Source organism: Peromyscus californicus, unplaced genomic scaffold, assembly GCF_007827085.1.
Source record: "Peromyscus californicus insignis strain IS unplaced genomic scaffold, ASM782708v3 Scaffold_4__1_contigs__length_199733344, whole genome shotgun sequence".
NCBI classification, from domain to species: Eukaryota; Metazoa; Chordata; class Mammalia; order Rodentia; family Cricetidae; genus Peromyscus; species Peromyscus californicus.
Genome location: NW_026294562.1, coordinates 104,414,665 through 104,431,496, shown reverse-complemented (window position 1 = coordinate 104,431,496; position 16,832 = coordinate 104,414,665). Strand labels below are relative to the sequence as shown.

The 16,832-nt window shown below is 54.1% G+C and overlaps 1 protein-coding gene across 1 annotated transcript in view; it reads left to right on the top strand.

The window, feature by feature from the left end:
- LOC128123924 (guanylate cyclase D) overlaps positions 1-5,851 on the top strand; it is a 34,447-nt gene extending 28,596 nt beyond the window's left edge. Inside the window, exons 15-18 of the mRNA XM_052760195.1 lie at positions 136-234; positions 1,042-1,136; positions 3,013-3,098; positions 5,611-5,851. Coding sequence (XP_052616155.1) covers positions 136-234; positions 1,042-1,136; positions 3,013-3,098; positions 5,611-5,719 — 389 coding nt within the window. The 3' untranslated portion in view covers positions 5,720-5,851. The remainder of the gene's footprint in view (positions 1-135; positions 235-1,041; positions 1,137-3,012; positions 3,099-5,610) is intronic.
- Positions 5,852-16,832: the final 10,981 nt, after the last annotated feature.

Genomic DNA, 16,832 nt, shown 5'->3' with positions numbered 1-16,832 from the left:
TTGGTGTTGCCATTGACTCCAGACAGCACGCTCCTCAGCTCAGGACACACAAAAGGTGGTGTGGTGGCTTGGGGAGGCTGATGCCGGGACCTCTGTCGGGCCTCCTGGAGCTCCCCGGGCACATTTGGATTTCAGGGCCCTGTGTGGCAGGTGTTGTGGGTCTCACCATGCCTAGGTACTGCCTCTTTGGGGACACTGTCAACACTGCCTCCCGGATGGAATCCACGGGGCTGCGTGAGTATCTTCAACGTCTATCCTGCCCCTGGGGGAAGTCTTTCTCAATAAACCCAAACTGGCTGTGGGAAGCAGTACTCAGTCATCATGTCCCCACCTGGTGGCAGCATACCCTTGGTGACAGCAAGGTCACAGTAGGAGAGGATATGTGTTCTCTAACTTTCCCTGGAGTTTTTATGATGATCTCATGGGAGAATTAGCAGAGAAGACCATGATTCAAGAGGCAGGAAACCTGGGTCCTCACCCTAGCTCTGCAACTGACTAGTCCAGTATCCTTTAGCAGGCCCTGCCTGGAAGGCCTCAGTGTCCTCCTTTTACAGTGAGGTGACCCGCTTCCAGTTTGAGATTTTAATTGGCTGCATGTCAACCCTGTTAATGCTAGGTCAGCTCCAACACCACCGTGTAGATATCTCCAACATGTTAGGCCCTTACTTGGGGAGAGCCTGCTCTGATGGGTTGGAGAGGGCCACCCCAAGCTGCCAGGTCTTAGGGCCTCGGCCTCTGTGTGTGTAGAGAGTGCTGTATCGTCCTAAGGTATCTCTGTGCGCACACTGTGTTACTGGGTGTGGTAGCCCCGCAGGTAAACACTGTGTTCCAGGGACCTCCCCTTCCAACGCGTCATCAACGTGATTTGTTTTTTCTTGGGGGCTCTTTTGACGACCAGCTGTCTACGAGAGCGAGAGATTAGGGAGAAAGAATCATGCGCATCATAGTTGTGTTGTGAGACTGGTTGGGGCTAGAGTCGTGGCTCTTAGAGAAGTGGGTGCCACCAGGGAGTGGTGGCTTGCTTTCTGCCTTTCTTTCCAGCATACAGAATCCACGTCAGCCGAAGCACCGTCCAGACCCTGCTCAGCCTCGATGAAGGCTACATGATCGATGTCAGAGGCCAGACTGACCTGAAGGTGGGGGTCTGCCCTGGGGACCGTTTCAGCCGGCCAGTTTGTGTGAGCTGGGCATAGAGGTGATCCTCTCTGCTCCCTAAATTTAGAATCAAGAAAGGTTTCTTCAGGGGCAGGGCAGAGAAGTGGTGGCTACTACTGATCCACCCGTATAGCGCTCTGGTGCCCAACACATATAACACACATAACACACATAGCACACATAGCACATATAACACACATTAACACACACACACACATATATATATAAAACACACAACATATAACACACATAACACACATAATACATATAGCACATATAGCACACATAACACATATAACATACATAGCACATATATCACATATAACACACATAACACATATAGCACATATAACACACATAGCACATTAACACACATAACACATATAACACACATAGCACATATAACACACATAACACATATAGCACATATAACACACATAACATATAACACACATAATGCATATAGCACATATAACACACATAACATATATAACACATATAACACACATAACACATATAACACACATAATACATAACACACATAACACATACAGCCCTCAGAGCAGTTGTGAAATGAACAAATACCCTTGTATCACATAGTTGAGGAGATTCAATTAGAAAAGCAAAGACTAGCGCATGACCCAGTCTGGTGAAGGCTCTGAGCTCATTGCCATCTCTATAACACTCTTGGGCTTCTGGGCATCCCTCAGAACCCAGTTCAGACATCACCTTTCACTATACCTACCCTGGCCCAAGACTATCCGCACTTTCTCCAATGGCTGTCATAACTTCTCTGTGCGCCCATGAACAGCTCCCCACGGTGTGACCCTGGGCTGAGCTTGCCCATGAGATCCTTCAAGGCACAGAAAAGTCTTGAACGCTGGCATTTCCTTCCTTCCTTCTTTCCTTTTTTCCTTTCCTCCCTCCCTTCCTCCCTCCCTCCCTTCTTTCCTTCCTCCCTCCCTCCCTCCCTTCTTTCCTTCCTCCCTCCCTTCCTCCCTCCCTCCCTTCTTTCCTTCCTCCCTCCCTTCCTCCCTCCCTCCCTTCTTTCCTTCCTCCCTCCCTTCCTCCCTCCCTCCCTCCCTCCATTCCTTCCTTCTCTCTTTCTTTTTTTATGTAATGCTTGATGAAGGCAGTGGCTTCTCCGACCTCACCCTCTTCTGTTCCCCCACCCCCAGTTCCTCTGCTAGGGGCAGGCCTGACTAGGAGGCAGGGACTGCCTGGTTTAAAGGCCACGCCCCTCCCGGGCTATGACTGGACCTCAGAATCAGGCATTCTCTGTGATTCACCTCATGCATGACACTGTGGGATGATGCCACAGCACGAGGTGCCACAGCAGGAGGCACCCACCGAGGACGTGGTCCTCAAGCTCCTGAGGGCCAATATCTGTCTGTGTCACCCTGGACTTGACAGGGCTGAGGCAGGGGGAAGGCGTGGATGGGATGAGCCCAGGGCAGGACTGTTTGACTTGGGGACATGAGCATAGTGTGGTGCGTCCTGAGAACAAAGGACTGGGTCACAGAGGAACTCACAGAGGGGGGATAGCATAGGACCTCCGTGTCCTGCAGCTCCTGCCCACATAATCCCAGGGGAGACTGCAGAGTCTTCCGAGGGAAGGCTGGAAGGAATTCTACAGGATGCGTGCCTCAGGTTTTAGCACTCCGGGCCTGCCTTCCTCTCTTTAACTGGTGGGTATTATATTATTCAGTCCTCACCATAGCTTTAGGAGATAACAGGAAGCACAAAGAGGTGAAGTAAGTTGGCCGAAGTCACACAGCTGTCAAGAGGCAGAGCCAGACTTCTTGCCTGGAAAGTTTCCTCTGGGCCAGGGCCTCTCACCTCTTTGCTTTATTCCAGGGGAAGGGCTTGGAGGAGACCTACTGGCTGACAGGGAAGGTGGGATTCTGTCGGCCCCTCCCTACACCTCTGTCTATCAGCCCTGGGTGAGTGGGGAGGGATTCCCCAAAGCCAGAACATGCCCCATTAGAGATGATCGTTATTTCAGATTCGCAGAGACCTGATAAGACCTGAAAACCACATCATTGGCCCTGTCTGTGCTCACTAAGCACTGTCTGCATGGGTGGGTGGGAGCTGTGTCTGCTGCACAGCCTGGCTCAGGCAGGCTGTTTGGGGTGCAACTGGGGGGCTCCACGATGCTCAGTTGGCCTGCACGAGAGCTTCCTGTATCCCCACAAAATCTTCACAAACAGACCATCTGTGGGGACACCACACAGGGGCATGCTGTGCATACCCAACACAGAGGGTCTTTCCAGTCTGAGCTGACCATCTCTGACCTTATTACCGTCTTCCACAGTCGTGGGACTCATTAAAAAAGACACCAAAAGGCTGCACGAGGAAGATTCTCAGTGCTTGGGCCTCTGACACCATACTCTGCCCTGCATCCTTGGGGACACCATGTCCTTCACTGGGGCCATGTGCAACAGTAGCAGGTTGCTGCAACAGGCTGTCCCCCCCTCCCTCCCTCCCTCCCTCCCTTCCTCTCTCCCTCCCTCCCTCCCTCCGTCCCTCCCCTGCCTACATAAGAGCCTCTGCAGGCAAAGGCAGCAGGCATAGGTGTTGTCAAAGAACAGAAGGTCCTGGGACCATGATGGCCAAGGGGTTCTGTTGAGCTGGAAATGCACTGGGCCCCTCCCAGATGACCCCACATTGGGTTAAAATTCTCCCTTCACCAGAGCCTCTAACTCAGCGGTTCTCAATCTGTGGGTTACAACGCGTTTGGGGCTCACATATCAGATATTTACATTAAGATTCATAACAGTAGCAAAATTAAAGCTATGAAGTAGCAACGAAATAGTGTTATGGTTGGGGGTCAGCACACCATGAGGAACTGTATTAAAGGGTCTCAGCATTAGGAAGGTTGAGAACCACGGCTCTAACTGGTTGCTCTTAGCCACTGCCAGGTCCGCCCTACCCAGCACTTGCTCTGCTGTTTCCGGCAGCTGGACACCTGCTCTTGGGCTTCTGAGCTGCCTCCCAAAGCATACCTCAAGTCTCCCCTCCAGGGCCTTTGCTCTTGCTGTTGCTATGGCTTAAGATTCCCTGCCACTCTTGAATTGGTTATTTATCTATTTATTTATTTGGGTCATTAAGTATTTTGGTTTTTTGGGTTTTTATTTGTTTGTTTGTTTGTTTTCAGCACTGGGACCCCTCTCCTCCATTGAGCCACACCCCCAGCAGCCCCGCCCCTTCCTACACTTCAGGCCTCAGCTCATGAGATCCCTCTATGCACCCGACCTGGTCACACCCTGATAAAGCCCCAGTCACCTCCTGCTGGGTCCCCAGCCAGGCTCTGTCCATGTCCATACTCAGGGAAGCCTTGTCTGCCCCTGACTACCCTGTCCCAGGACTGGGGACCTGCAGGCGTGGCCGCCATTTATCAACTGGAGCTCCCTCAGCTGATGGCTTTTCCATTCCTAGACAGAAACTTTAGAAAGTGCCAGAAATATTTTTATCTTCTGGCTCAGGGAGGGAGGAAACCGGAGATTAGCTGCAAGGAGCATTGATTGACCCAGAGCCTCAGGCAGGTAGGGAAGGGTCTGTGCTCAGAGCACATACACACACACACACACACACACACATGCACGCACGCACGCACGCACGCACGCACACGCACACGCACACGTACTCAATCACACACGCAGGCACTCATGCACACACAAAGCATCTGCTTACACACACTATTTCCATCAAAAGTCAGGCAGAGATCAGGGACAGAAGCCCTACCCCGACCATGCGGTGGCATAGCCACCAACCAGGGCAGCAGAACTCAGAGGGTCCTGCCCCATCACACCTCAGGGAGACACCCCACACAGCTCCGTTTCTCTTCCCTCTGCCCTTCCCGAACACCATCAAAAGTGTCCCTGAGGGCTGGGAGTGTGGTTCAGTGGCAGAATGCTTACCTAATATGTGTGAAGCCTTGGGTTTTACCCCCCAGTGTCAGCAGACGTCCCCTGTAGATTGCTGTGAAGTCTTGGCTGTCCCTCAGATGCCTGTCTCATTCCCTTGATCAAAGCAGTGCTGGGTTGGCCAGATCCAGGCACTATGGGCAGAGCATGAGAAAGTGAACGTGGTGTATGAGGGGTGTCCAGGGAACCCCTTGTCCCAGTGCCTCCCCCAGAGTCATATCCCAAGTAGGTACAGAGGGGTGGGTGGCCGGCCACACAGGCAGATGAGGAGTCACTGTGTGGCCATGGAGAAGACATCACATGTTTGAGCATTGCTCCCACAGTGCAAAAGGTGGGGAAGATCAAGCCGGTGTGCCCAGTGTGCCCAGTGTGCCAGTGTGCCCAGTGTGCCAGTGTGCCCAGTGTGCCCAGGGCAGCCTGCTGGGTGTCGGTAGACACAGAGTGGAAGGCAGGTCTGCCACCTTTAAACGCCACCTATCACTATTGTTCCAGCGCTTATTTCTGATCCTCATCTTTCCTTTCTCCTCAGAGACCCATGGCAGGACCGCATAAACCAAGAAATCCGGACTGGCTTTGCCAAAGCGCGCCAGGGTCTGGCTGAGCCCGGGAGGTCAGGGGAGGCTGGGCCAGGTCCCTGATAGGAAATTAGTGGGTGGGCCCAAGGCAGCCAAGATGCCCCCCCACGACCCCACGAGGAATGCCTAGTCAGCTCCCTGGTGATCGGCCACCCATGAGTGACAACCCATGAGTGACACAAGCTGCTGTCTCCCTAGTGACCCCCAGGGTGTCCTTACCTCCTGCCAGAGAAACAATAAAAGTAGAAATACTCCCTTCCACCCCGCAGTTCTTTACTCTGAGTTGGACAAGGCATTTTGATGCAGGGAGCTCACTGTTTGCAAGGCCCTGGCTCCTGTGGAGGACCCTGTCCCCACCACATGGCTAAGTGGTAAGGCAGAGTAAGGAGGGATGTGCTCCAAGTGGCACAGCTCTTCTGGGAAAAGTAAAAGCCAGGCAGGTGAGGGCTCCTCAGACCGAGAAGGCGCCACACCCCTCCCCCATCACAGCACACAGAACCTGTGTGTTATCCTCTCTAAGGGCATCGGGAGGATTCTCAGAGTGCTTAAAGTATGTCCTTGGGCCCTCAGGAAGGTCCCAGCCCTGCCTATTCCCCTGCCTCATCAGAACCAGCCCGCAACTTCAGCAGCTGGGAGCACTGTGCTGAAAGTCCAGTGTGTGCTCCCAAAATCTCAGGATGGGGGGGTGGGGGAGGGGCTGCAAATTCCTTGGCTGTCAGGAAAAGGAGAGTTCTATCATTCAGAAGAAGAAAGAAAAAAGTCCAACTCATTAAACTACGGCACATCAAAGAATGCTCCCCAAATCCCTGTGGGTGATTTCAGAGCCAGTGAAATCAGGCACACATGTAACTCATTTCCCCACTGAGGGGAGAAGCCTGGGGCAGGGGCGGGAGGGGGGGGCGGGGGGGGAGGGGAGGCGTTTAGAGGGGAGCCACTAAACAAACTCTCCTTCAAAAGATCCCTTGGGAGGGGGAGCTGCAGAGCTTTATCCCGAGGGTTCTGGGAAAACCTGTCTAGGGTCACTGTGTCCAGAGTCCCTCCACCTGGCCATCCCTACCTGTGTAACTTTGGGTCTGTTTAAACAAGGACCATGAAGACGTTCTGTCCCACCCAGCGTGCTCCTGCTGCAGTCTACCTAAATGACCTTTGCCCTTTGCAACACGCAGTAAACCCCTACACACCCGTCAAAACCCACCTGAAAAGCCCCTTTCTCCTCCTCTTGCTACAGTCCCCTCCCCAGCCCTCCTCTGAATGACTTAGCAGTTGCTGTGGCTGCCATCACCGGGGCAGCAGCCTTACTCAGCTCATTCTTTTAGCCTAATGCCTCCGTAGTAGACGCAGTCAAGAGGGACTGAATTGGTGAACGGACAGACATGTGACAAAGCTGAGAAGCCCATGGGCTTCTTATGACAATCCTTCCCGGGGGTGCTTGGACTCACGCTCACCCAGGGCCCAGTGGTTTAGGCTCTGCAGCATATCAGCTGGCCTTAGCATCTCTTGCCCAGCCCCTGCTCACTACCCCTCAGCTCCTCCAGCCCTGGGCCAGCCTGGGAGTTCCTTCCCAGACCCTGGCTTCCACCCCTCCTGACAGATTCCTCCTCTTCTTCCAGGTCTCTGCTCTCTGCCACTTCCTACAGGAAGCCTTTCCAGAAGCCTTTTCACCTTCCCCTGAGTGCTACACAAGGGGCACCTTTCCCGACTCCTCCTCCCCAGCCATTCTGGCTATACCAACCTCTCTGCTTACGCCTCGACGGCAAACCCGAGGCTTCCCGAGCAGTGCTGGGTCTACACCTTGCGTTTGTGACTCCGGTGTCTGGTCAATGGAGAAGGAACCTAGTGGGGCAGCAGAGATAGAGGTGGCTACCGCGGTCAGGTGAACATCCGTGTAAGGTTACTAATGTGTGTGCTAATGAGTGAACACAGCTCAAAAGGGAGAGGCTACCTTCTAGGGGAGGCTGTTAAATGTTGTCGACCAAGGACACAGGTGTTGGTCATCTGCTATCCATAGTCCCTGGCCAGCCTCGAGGTCCTAGGGAGAGGGCCAGCAGCTCCTTAATGAGAAGCCAAGGTCCCCAAGCCAATCCTGGCTCCCTTCGAAGCGTCTAAGGCTGCCAGTCCCTCTTTCCAGATCCTCCTCACACGTTCAAGGCTCCAGTCTCAGCAGGATGGGTCTTAAGACGTCCACTAGAGGGCAGGCAAGGCATTCCAGAAACAGACGGCCTTTTCAGCTGCAGGCTGCTGGCTCACTCAACTGCAGCAACTGGCCTGGGGACCCCACCTGACCACGGAAGGGCAGTGAGAGATGGCAATGTCCTGTCGCCCGGGCAGAAGGCCTGGGGGCACTGAGAGGCACGTGTCAAAGGGTTCACTGAGCTTCATTAGTCATACTTCCTACCGAGTGACAAGTAGGTACCGCTCGTTTTCAGCCCTTTCCCTGGCTCGTGTGGCTTACTGTATTGTACCCTCTCCTGGGAGGCAAGCCAGATTGTCCCATTCACAGACAGCGAGGCACTCAGTGGCAGGCCCTACCACTGATGGCTTCGGCCTTCCTTCTGGGCCCCAGACTGCAGACACCTCCTTGAGGAGTCCCAGGTCTCCCGACTGTGCATGGTCTAGCCAGACTGGTGGTGTCCCTGTCCTCATCCTGTGACCCCCTTCTCTCCACCGCACACCAATCACCCACCCAGTCAATCCACCACAGTGGACTCCACCCTTCAGCTTTTGGGGGATGGGGTGGGGATGGAACCCGGGCCTGGGCACATGCAATCCTCCCTTCTAGATTTCACCATTGTCCTAACCTCCAGAGTCCAGTTGTTGTGAGGTCAGTGGCCTCCCTCAGCCCACGTGCCTCCATCCTGTTCCAGTGTACCTGCAATTCAGACTTCACTTGTATGTCGCTTTTCTAGTTAGCCCCACTGCTGGTGGCCACGAATCTTCACCAAAACACTCCTGCCAGCAGCCCCCTCCCCACTGCCTGTCAGCCCTCCCCTCTTTGTGGCTCTTGCATCCCTTAGTCAGCTAATTCCAACTAGAAGGTTGAAACTGCAAAAAGAATTCCTGCCAATAGGCTCTGGAGACTGTCCCCAGTCCCCGCTGAGTCAGGTGTGGGGTGCTTCTAGCTTGAGAACATCACCATATCCACCCAAATCTTCTCGGGGTTGTCATGCTTGGAGTGAAGGGGGGCTGGCACCAGGCGGAGAATGTTCTCCGTCGTCTTCCTCTGTGTCTGCTCTGAAACCGGATCCAGTTTCTCAGTGGTTTGAAGATCTCTGGGTGCCCTAGAAGAAAGTCACCACCAGTTACCACACAGCCAAGCCTGGCAGACTCCTGCCCACATCCGGGCTCTCCGGAGCTTCTCCTTGGCAGTACTTTTCCCCTCTGCAGCCTCTCACCAGCAGCTTGTCACCACCTCCTCTGTGGACCAGTGCCTGGCCTCAGCCTCCTGCATCTTCCTGGTTACTAGGGGTCACTGCGGGACTGGCCACAGAGGCCCAGCAACTCGTGTGTGTGTGTGTGTGTGTGTGTGTGTGTGTGTGTGTGTGTGTGAGTGTGAGTGTGTATGTGCAGGTATGTACATGTGCGTACAGGTATGTGTATGGGTATATGTATGTATGTGTGTATGTGCAGGTGTATACATGTGGATACAGGTGTGTGTGTGTGTGTGTGTGTGTGTGTGTGTGTGTGTGTGTGTGTGTGTGTGTATGTAGACAGAGGTTGATGCTGATGTCTCCCTTGACCTCTCTCCATCTTAGTTTTTGAGACAGGGTCCCCCACTGTACCCAGAGTTTACTGATTAGGCTAGACTGCCTGGCCAATGAGCTCCAGCCTCAGGCTCCCCATTGCTAAGATTAGAGGTGCATACTACCACATCCATCCTTGTATGGGGGTGCTGGGGATCAGAACTCAGGTCTTTGTGCTTGCATGGGAAGCACATTACTGACTTAGCCATTCTCCCAGCCCTAAGGCCTGGACTCCTTAAAGGCCTGGCATTCTCCTGGACTGGGCACACTGTGAGACTCTCATGGACAGCCCATAGAACGTCTTTCATGTCACCAAAATCAGGAGAACGTGGATGGGGCGGGTGGAACTCCATCTTCCCCATGGTCCCATGAGGTAAGCAGGGGTCATCTTTGTAGATGAAGGCATTCAAGCTGGGTTCAGTGTCACCCAGCCACCCCATGGCAGGACTGAACCTCAACTCCAAAGCCACCTGGTAACTTCACAAGCTACAGAGTAATGAAGTGACATGGACAGCTCCACCTCACCCCAACAGGGAGATAGAGTGGGGACCCAGAGGTGAAATGGGAACATTCTGGAATGAAGGCAACGGAGGAACCAGTTAGGCCTACACAGATGGTGCATGGTGGATAAAGGAACTAAGGAGAGCACTGGGGGCAGAGGTCAAGGTCAAGCCAATAGTGTGAGTATCAGGCTGTGGGAGAGCAAAGGGAAGGCCAGAGACCCAGGACGATTTAGGCTTCTGTCCCTGTGTGCACCAGCAGCCTCCCCAGTCTCTCTCATCTCTCCCACAGTGCCCTTTCCTGACTCCTGAGCCCAAGAAATACAGACACAAGGCACCCCTTTGGGCCGCTTTTGCACGGTCAGCATGGAGCCCCCTGGGTAGTTCCTCCAGCCCTTGCCTCTGGAATTTTCCATGAGAGAGAGGAGGTGGGGAGGAGGGAAGCAGAGAGGGGGAGCTAGAGAGGAAAGAGAGAGGGGGACTGGAAAGGGCTTTTGGTGGAGATAACTGGGCAGGCTAGGGAGAGCAGGAAGGAGAGAGGGGACAGAGGAGGGGACATGTGTGGGTGTGTGATTTGGAAGGTGGTGTGAGCAGTCCAAGAGACAGGAAAATGGGAAGGGTGGTGTGAGCCTTACCCCCAAGTGCTATCATGGGTCTTCACTCAGGAGAGTGGCCTGGTCCATGGCTGCCACAGGGACATAGGAACAGGAAGGGGACCTTGGACTAGAAAGCCGTCCTGGGGAAAAGTTCCAGGTTTAGAGGGGGAGGTGGGAAGTAAGAGAAGACAGAAGGGAAGGATGCAGGCCAGTGGCTGAGGAACTAGGGACCGAGTCCAGGCATGGTAGCACTGGCCTGGGGGCACTGAGGAGCTGGAGGCGGCAGTGGGGAGCAGGAAGACAGGAGAGCAGCGGGCTCTCTTCTAGGTCCGGCTGGGAAAGAGGGCTCTGTCCCTACGGATGGAAAAATACACAGGGAGAGCAACTTTCTAGAGTGTTCCTCCCTCAGGACCTGTGTCTGCCAGCAGGCAGCACAGCCAGACTACCGGGAGGCTGGGCAGACCTGTGAGACCCACTTGGACAAGGTCAAGTTTGTTCTGGGGAGTGGAATTGAGACCTCGAAGCCCAGTGTCCTGCCTGCCTGACACACACAGGAGTGACAGCCAGCAGGCAGGAGCCACATAGCCTGGAAGAGGCCAGAGAGCAGAAGTCCTCCAGGCCCAATAACCACATCCAAGCTTCCAGATCTGGAAAGGAATAGCTTTGGGAGGTCAAGCATCCATTGACGCAGTCCAACCTCCTTGTATCTGTCTGAATGAATCACAGGATCCCCAAGGCTGCTGCAGTCTGACTGATGCCCAAACATGTCTTCTCCCCTCATTCCCTTAGGTACCCCAGGAATCAGCCCTCATAGAAGATAACTTGGTTATGTGTGGTCTAACACTGAGAAAATCTGCTCATGGGCCCTGAAGATGGCTGCCCAGTTCCTATGAACTGTGTACACTGTGTGTACAGTGTGCCTGTGTGTCTGAGTATGGGCGTGCTTGTACATGCAGACAAGAGGCTTTTCTCCACATCTCTGGTATGTGAACCAGGGGTTTGGGAAGCTGGAACATTGTGTCTCTCTGTACACATAAGATGTGAGCCATGGTTTGCATCCTGTATCTAGTGTATGAGCGTGCAATAAGTGTGTGTGTTCAGTGTATGTCTGTGGTGTGTTCTGCACAAGTCATGCATGTTTGTATTGGATTTGTGCAGTGTGTGTATCTCTGTGTGGTGACTATGTGACTTCTGTGTGTGTGTGTGTGATGTATATATATGTTCATGTTTGTGCAGGTGCACACACATGCTTGCATGTGTGTGTGAATGCCAAAGGTCAAAGTTGGGTGGCTTCCCTGGTCACTCCTCACCTTATTTATTTGTTCATTTTTGAGACAAGGTCTCTTACTGAGCATGGATTCAGCTAGACTAGCTAGCCAGTGAGCTCCAGAGATTACCTCGTCTCTTCACCTCCTCCATTCCCCAGCTCCCATCCCCCAGCCCCACCCAGCACCACACCCAACCTCGGTCCTGGGGACCTGAGCTCATGCCCTCACCCTTGATCAGCAAGCACTTTAACAACTGAGCTGTCTCCCCAGCCCTGAGATGGCTTTTCAGGGTATCCCCATGAGCTTGAGAGGTTGGTGATGCTGTGTGCCTATGTGACATTTTGTGTGAGGTGGCAGGCTTTGTTTCTATGGAAGCTGAATCTGCTTGCTACCTCCTGGTTCTGTGATCTTTAGCTGGTCACTTACCACCAGCAAACTGTCACCTTTAAAATGGAGATGATGCGATGATGAAGATGATGATGATGATGGTGGTGGTGATGATGATGATTGAAAAACCCACCTCATTAGGTGTAGTTGGGCTTGACTGAGCTATAACTCAAACGCTGCCTGGCCTAGCCTTCCCTTCCCGGCTTGAAACCGCCCCCGGCAAGGAAGACTAGTGATCCTGTAAGCAACCCCCCTTACACTCCCATCCTTTCCCTGAGTCCCCTCTGCCTCACAGGTGCAGGCTGCCTGGCTGTAAGAATTGTAAGAATAAGGGACGGGACACTTGCAGCATCTCCCCATTGTCCTTTTGCCCCACAGCCCACTGTCCCCCATCACACAGCTCCATGCCCAGAGCCATCCTAGACTAAGTGCCTCTCAGAGGGAAGTCCGTGGACCAGCAGCCTCAACACCATCAGCCTTCTCTGGAGATGTAGATTCTGGGGCCCACTCCAGCCTGCTGAACCACACTCCCTGGTGGGGGGCCAGCAATCTACTTTAACTTTAACTCAAGAACTCTCGTGTTTATGAAATGTGGGAGCAGGACTCCACCTTCTCTAAAGAGGTTGCTGTGTGAGCCCCGGGGGCCCCACATCCAGTGTGAAGCATGTCAAAGAAAGCCGACCGGGTTGAGAGAATTGGACTGTCCCCGTGTGACCACAGGCTGTGGTCACCTTGCTGACCTAGAAGGAGAGGAGGCAGGTGGCCTTCTCTGAAGTGTGGGCAGGTGCCCCCTACCTGTGGTGATCAGCCTGGCTTGTGGGAGCCAGATTCCAGAGGCTCTGCCAAGTGTGGGACTTCTAGCCCTCTGAGGAGGATGGGGCCTGAAGTTGACTGCAGACAGCCTAGCCAGGAACCTGGCATCTGGTCTCCATCTCGGGAAGGAGCCTCAGGGAACTTCCAGGACAAGGTGCTCATCGTGAGAACTTTGCCAGGCCACAGCCACTCCCAGCTGCTGGGTGCTTGAAGCCTGAGGGGCAAGGCCTCTCAGTTATAGTTCCCTCCAAATCAGGTCTCCCAGGTCCTTCCTCCATGCTGGGACTCCTTTCTTCCTGTCATCCACAGAACTCAGGCTTTCCCACCAGGAAGCTGACACCACCAGCCAGACTGACCCAACCCTATGCCATTCTCCTTCCTTAGTGCCATCAGCTCCCCACCATCCTTGAAATTAGGCTCCATTCTACAGAAGATGATCTTGAGTCTCCAATGAGGATGCGGAGCTGAGGATGCCCCATTCCCCTGCCCTCCCTATGGAGCCCAGTTCCCATCACTGCCAACACTAATGCTGCCTCATGGCCCATGGATAAAGTCATGCTGTACTACCCTTATGATGGAGCAAGGCCTCATGGGATCTGACCTTGAAATAGTTAACCGGGAAGCCTGTGAGCTCGGTCCCCCCAGTTCCCAGCAGTCCCCGGCCACAGTATTGTGGTTTCACGGTCCACGGCTCAGCACAGACGCCCTGTGAAGACGTGTGTAGTTTCATGTTTGTCTTAAAAGTTTGCACTTGGCATCTCGCCATTCCCTGGGGGCCTGGGGAGCCTCAGGGGGGGCTCAGTCAAGGTGCTTGCTGCCAGGAGGTGCTCACTGCAGGGACTCAGAACCTGGAGGCCTCTGCATGGATGACTCTGACTGCCCCATGTTCCCTCTGGGGTCAGCCAGGCTCAATGGCCTGCAGGCTTCAAGATGACCTGCCCTGCCTGTTGTATGGTTAAGGCCAGAATCCCTAAGCCTGTCCCTAAAAGGGGCCATGATGTCCAGCCAAGAGGGGAGCTCCAGAAAGGCCCCTACCCCGACCCCATCCCACTGCCCTCTTCCCTCCACTAAAGATTCCCAGTGCAAACGACACCCTAGTCCCTCTGTGGGCTTGTTTCCCTGGCCCCCAGCATTGGCCTTTGGCTTCAAACTCCCTTCTCTGGTACAGCTGACACCTGGCTGCAATGATTGCACTTTCTTACCGTCCCTCCAAGAGACATGGTCAGAGCCGTGACCCTCAGCAGGCACAGTTAGTGCCCTCTGTGTTTAAGGGAACGTAAACGGGGGAAGAACTGGGGGAGCCAGCGTTCTGCTCCAGCAGTCAGGGCCCTAATATCAGCTGATGGGGAACTCCCTGACTCCCAGGAGCCCACATGGGTGCTAGGCAGGGGCACGGAATGAAGACAGCCAAAGCTGAGCACTAGCCTCTGGTGCAGGAAGGAAACGGGTGATCAGTTGCTGACCCCCCCAAGCTGTGTGACTTGAGACAGTTTACTTAACCTCTCTGAGCCTCGCTTGCTAGTAAATGAGAGTAAAGACACATAACTGGAGAGCTGTTTGCGGCCATCTTTACTCTGGTATACCAAATAAGGAGGACTGGCCCAGAGTAGGTGCTCTGCAAAGAGCAATGGAAAAATTAGGGATCCATGTTGTCATGATCCTTCTCAATCTGTTCTGTAGCTAAAGAAGGACAGGAAGTTGGGGAGGTTTAGCAGCTTGCTCAGAGTCACACGGGATATGTACAGCATTGGCTTTCTGGGTCACTAGCTCCTACATGTGTCCTCAAGTGTCAGCCTGCCTGAGCAAAATCCTCCCAAGGAGCCTTGAGCAAGACTTAGTGTCTGAGAACCACACTCTCAGAGGGTGAGCAATAAGGGCCCAGGATGAGATGGGCCCTCTGTCTAGATGGAAGCATTTCCATAGCATCACCGAAGCTGGTGTCTGACCTGCCACCTGAGAACCACACAGAAAACACCCAGTTTCTGGGGGATGCAAGCAGTACCAGAAGGAAACGGATGGAAAGCTGCCCTCCACAGCCTTAGAATAAAGCACCCCCCCATGGCTGCTTTGTAAACCAGACCCTGCTTAGATTCTGGCCTCTCTCCCCTGCAGGCTGGAGCTCGGCCTCCTGGATGAGGCCGTTTACCCCCTCTGGACCAGTCACTCTCCTTGGTCTCCCTCCTCAGCCTCATATCTACCCACAAGAGAAGATGCTGAACAATTTTATTTCCCAGCCTCCCAGGGCCCACCAGGGATGGGGGGGGGTTGGGAAGTGGTGTGTGTGTGTGTGTGTGTGTGTGTGTGTGTGTGTGTGTCTCCTCACCAGGTTCTTAACCAAGGCTGTTTTATGCCGTCTCCCTGCCAGCCGAACCATAGGTTTACCATTTGTCTCGCTCTACAGAAACAAGCGGAGGCCAGAATAATCAAGTCACCTTCCCCAAGTCACACAGTATGACAGCTTGGGGACAGAGATGCAGGAGGTGGGGGCTGAAGAGTTCTAGCTTGGTCCTCGGGCCCAAGGGACCACTATAGTGGTGGGCATGCTTGGCTGCCCCTGTATCTCCTACCTCTTGGGGAGCCCCATCCGGGCACTGAACAAGATAAGACAGAACCCCATGTGCTTCCGAACTACAACCGCAGCCTCTGGCGCACAAGGGAAGCAGGCTGACCAGCTTCGCCCTGCCCCCACCTTAAGCCAAGCTCTAGGGCAACTCTGATAGAGTAAAGACAGCATCAGGCCCTAATGGGAGAGCAGACAGGGAGAGCCCCAGCCTGCCTGGACCTCTGTGTTCATGTTCTGCTCGTGCTGCAGAGTAGCCATGAAGCCCCTTCACGACCCCCTCGACATGAACCTGAAAAAGGTTTCCACCTAATTAATGCTGCAGACGAGGCGCATTCGCTAAAGCCCCCTGGGTGCCCGCCCCAGTCTACATCGGTTCATCCTGTCCCGCCACCACGTCCAAAAAGCAGCTCTTGTCACTCCCGCTTTGCAGAGGGGAGCTGAAGTGCAGTCTGAACAGATGGTACAGAGAAGTGTTGAGGGATGAACCGGGACTCTGGGCGCTCCTGAGGTGGCTGGGGGCAAGCAGGAAGCTTGCCTACTCCAGACCTTGCTGCATCCCTCACCTGCAACCGGAACTGACTCCCCTCCTCATAGCAACAGGGGCTGCCTCCTTATGAGCCTGACCTCGGGCTAGGTCAGGGCCCTGGACACTGGCCCAGAGACTGTCCTTTCTGGGTTGTCCTCACTGCCCAGAACCATTCCATGGTGGACTAGATGGGAGAAGAAGGCCCAGCTTCCAGCCCATCTCCACTCCTGCTCACCACAAAGCTTGGTTAGGATGGGGTGGATGGCCCTGCTCCCAGAGCTGTGACCATCAGGGAGAACATCGTGACTGAGGAGCCAGGCCTGGAGAACAGTGGCAACACTCTACTCCGGGAATGCCTGTCTTTCCAGTCACACGGTGCCAATGACTGAGAAGGGCCAAGGAGCCTGAAAAAGGAGCAGCTTTGGGTAAGTCGTAAGACTCTCAATATGCAATTTAACTTCCCCAAGCCTCAGGTCCCCAAGCTGTACACGGGGACCTGACCCAGTCTCAGCTAGTTGGTTTTTCCATGTATTTTCAGTCACACTCCCCCGCACCCAACCCCTGGCCTCAGTTTCTCCATCGGTTAGCTGGGAACTTTGACAGACTTGGAGTTGACTTGAAGACAGGATAACCAAGGTACGGGGGGAACCCCCTCAGGGCCGTCCCAGGGCCAAAGAAGGGTCACTTCCTTCCGAGCTGTCGGTTGTCAGTCACCTCTGGGTGGCCTCTGCCCGAGTGCGGCGGCGGCGCCAGGATTTCCTCCGCGGACCTGTGATTCCCTGC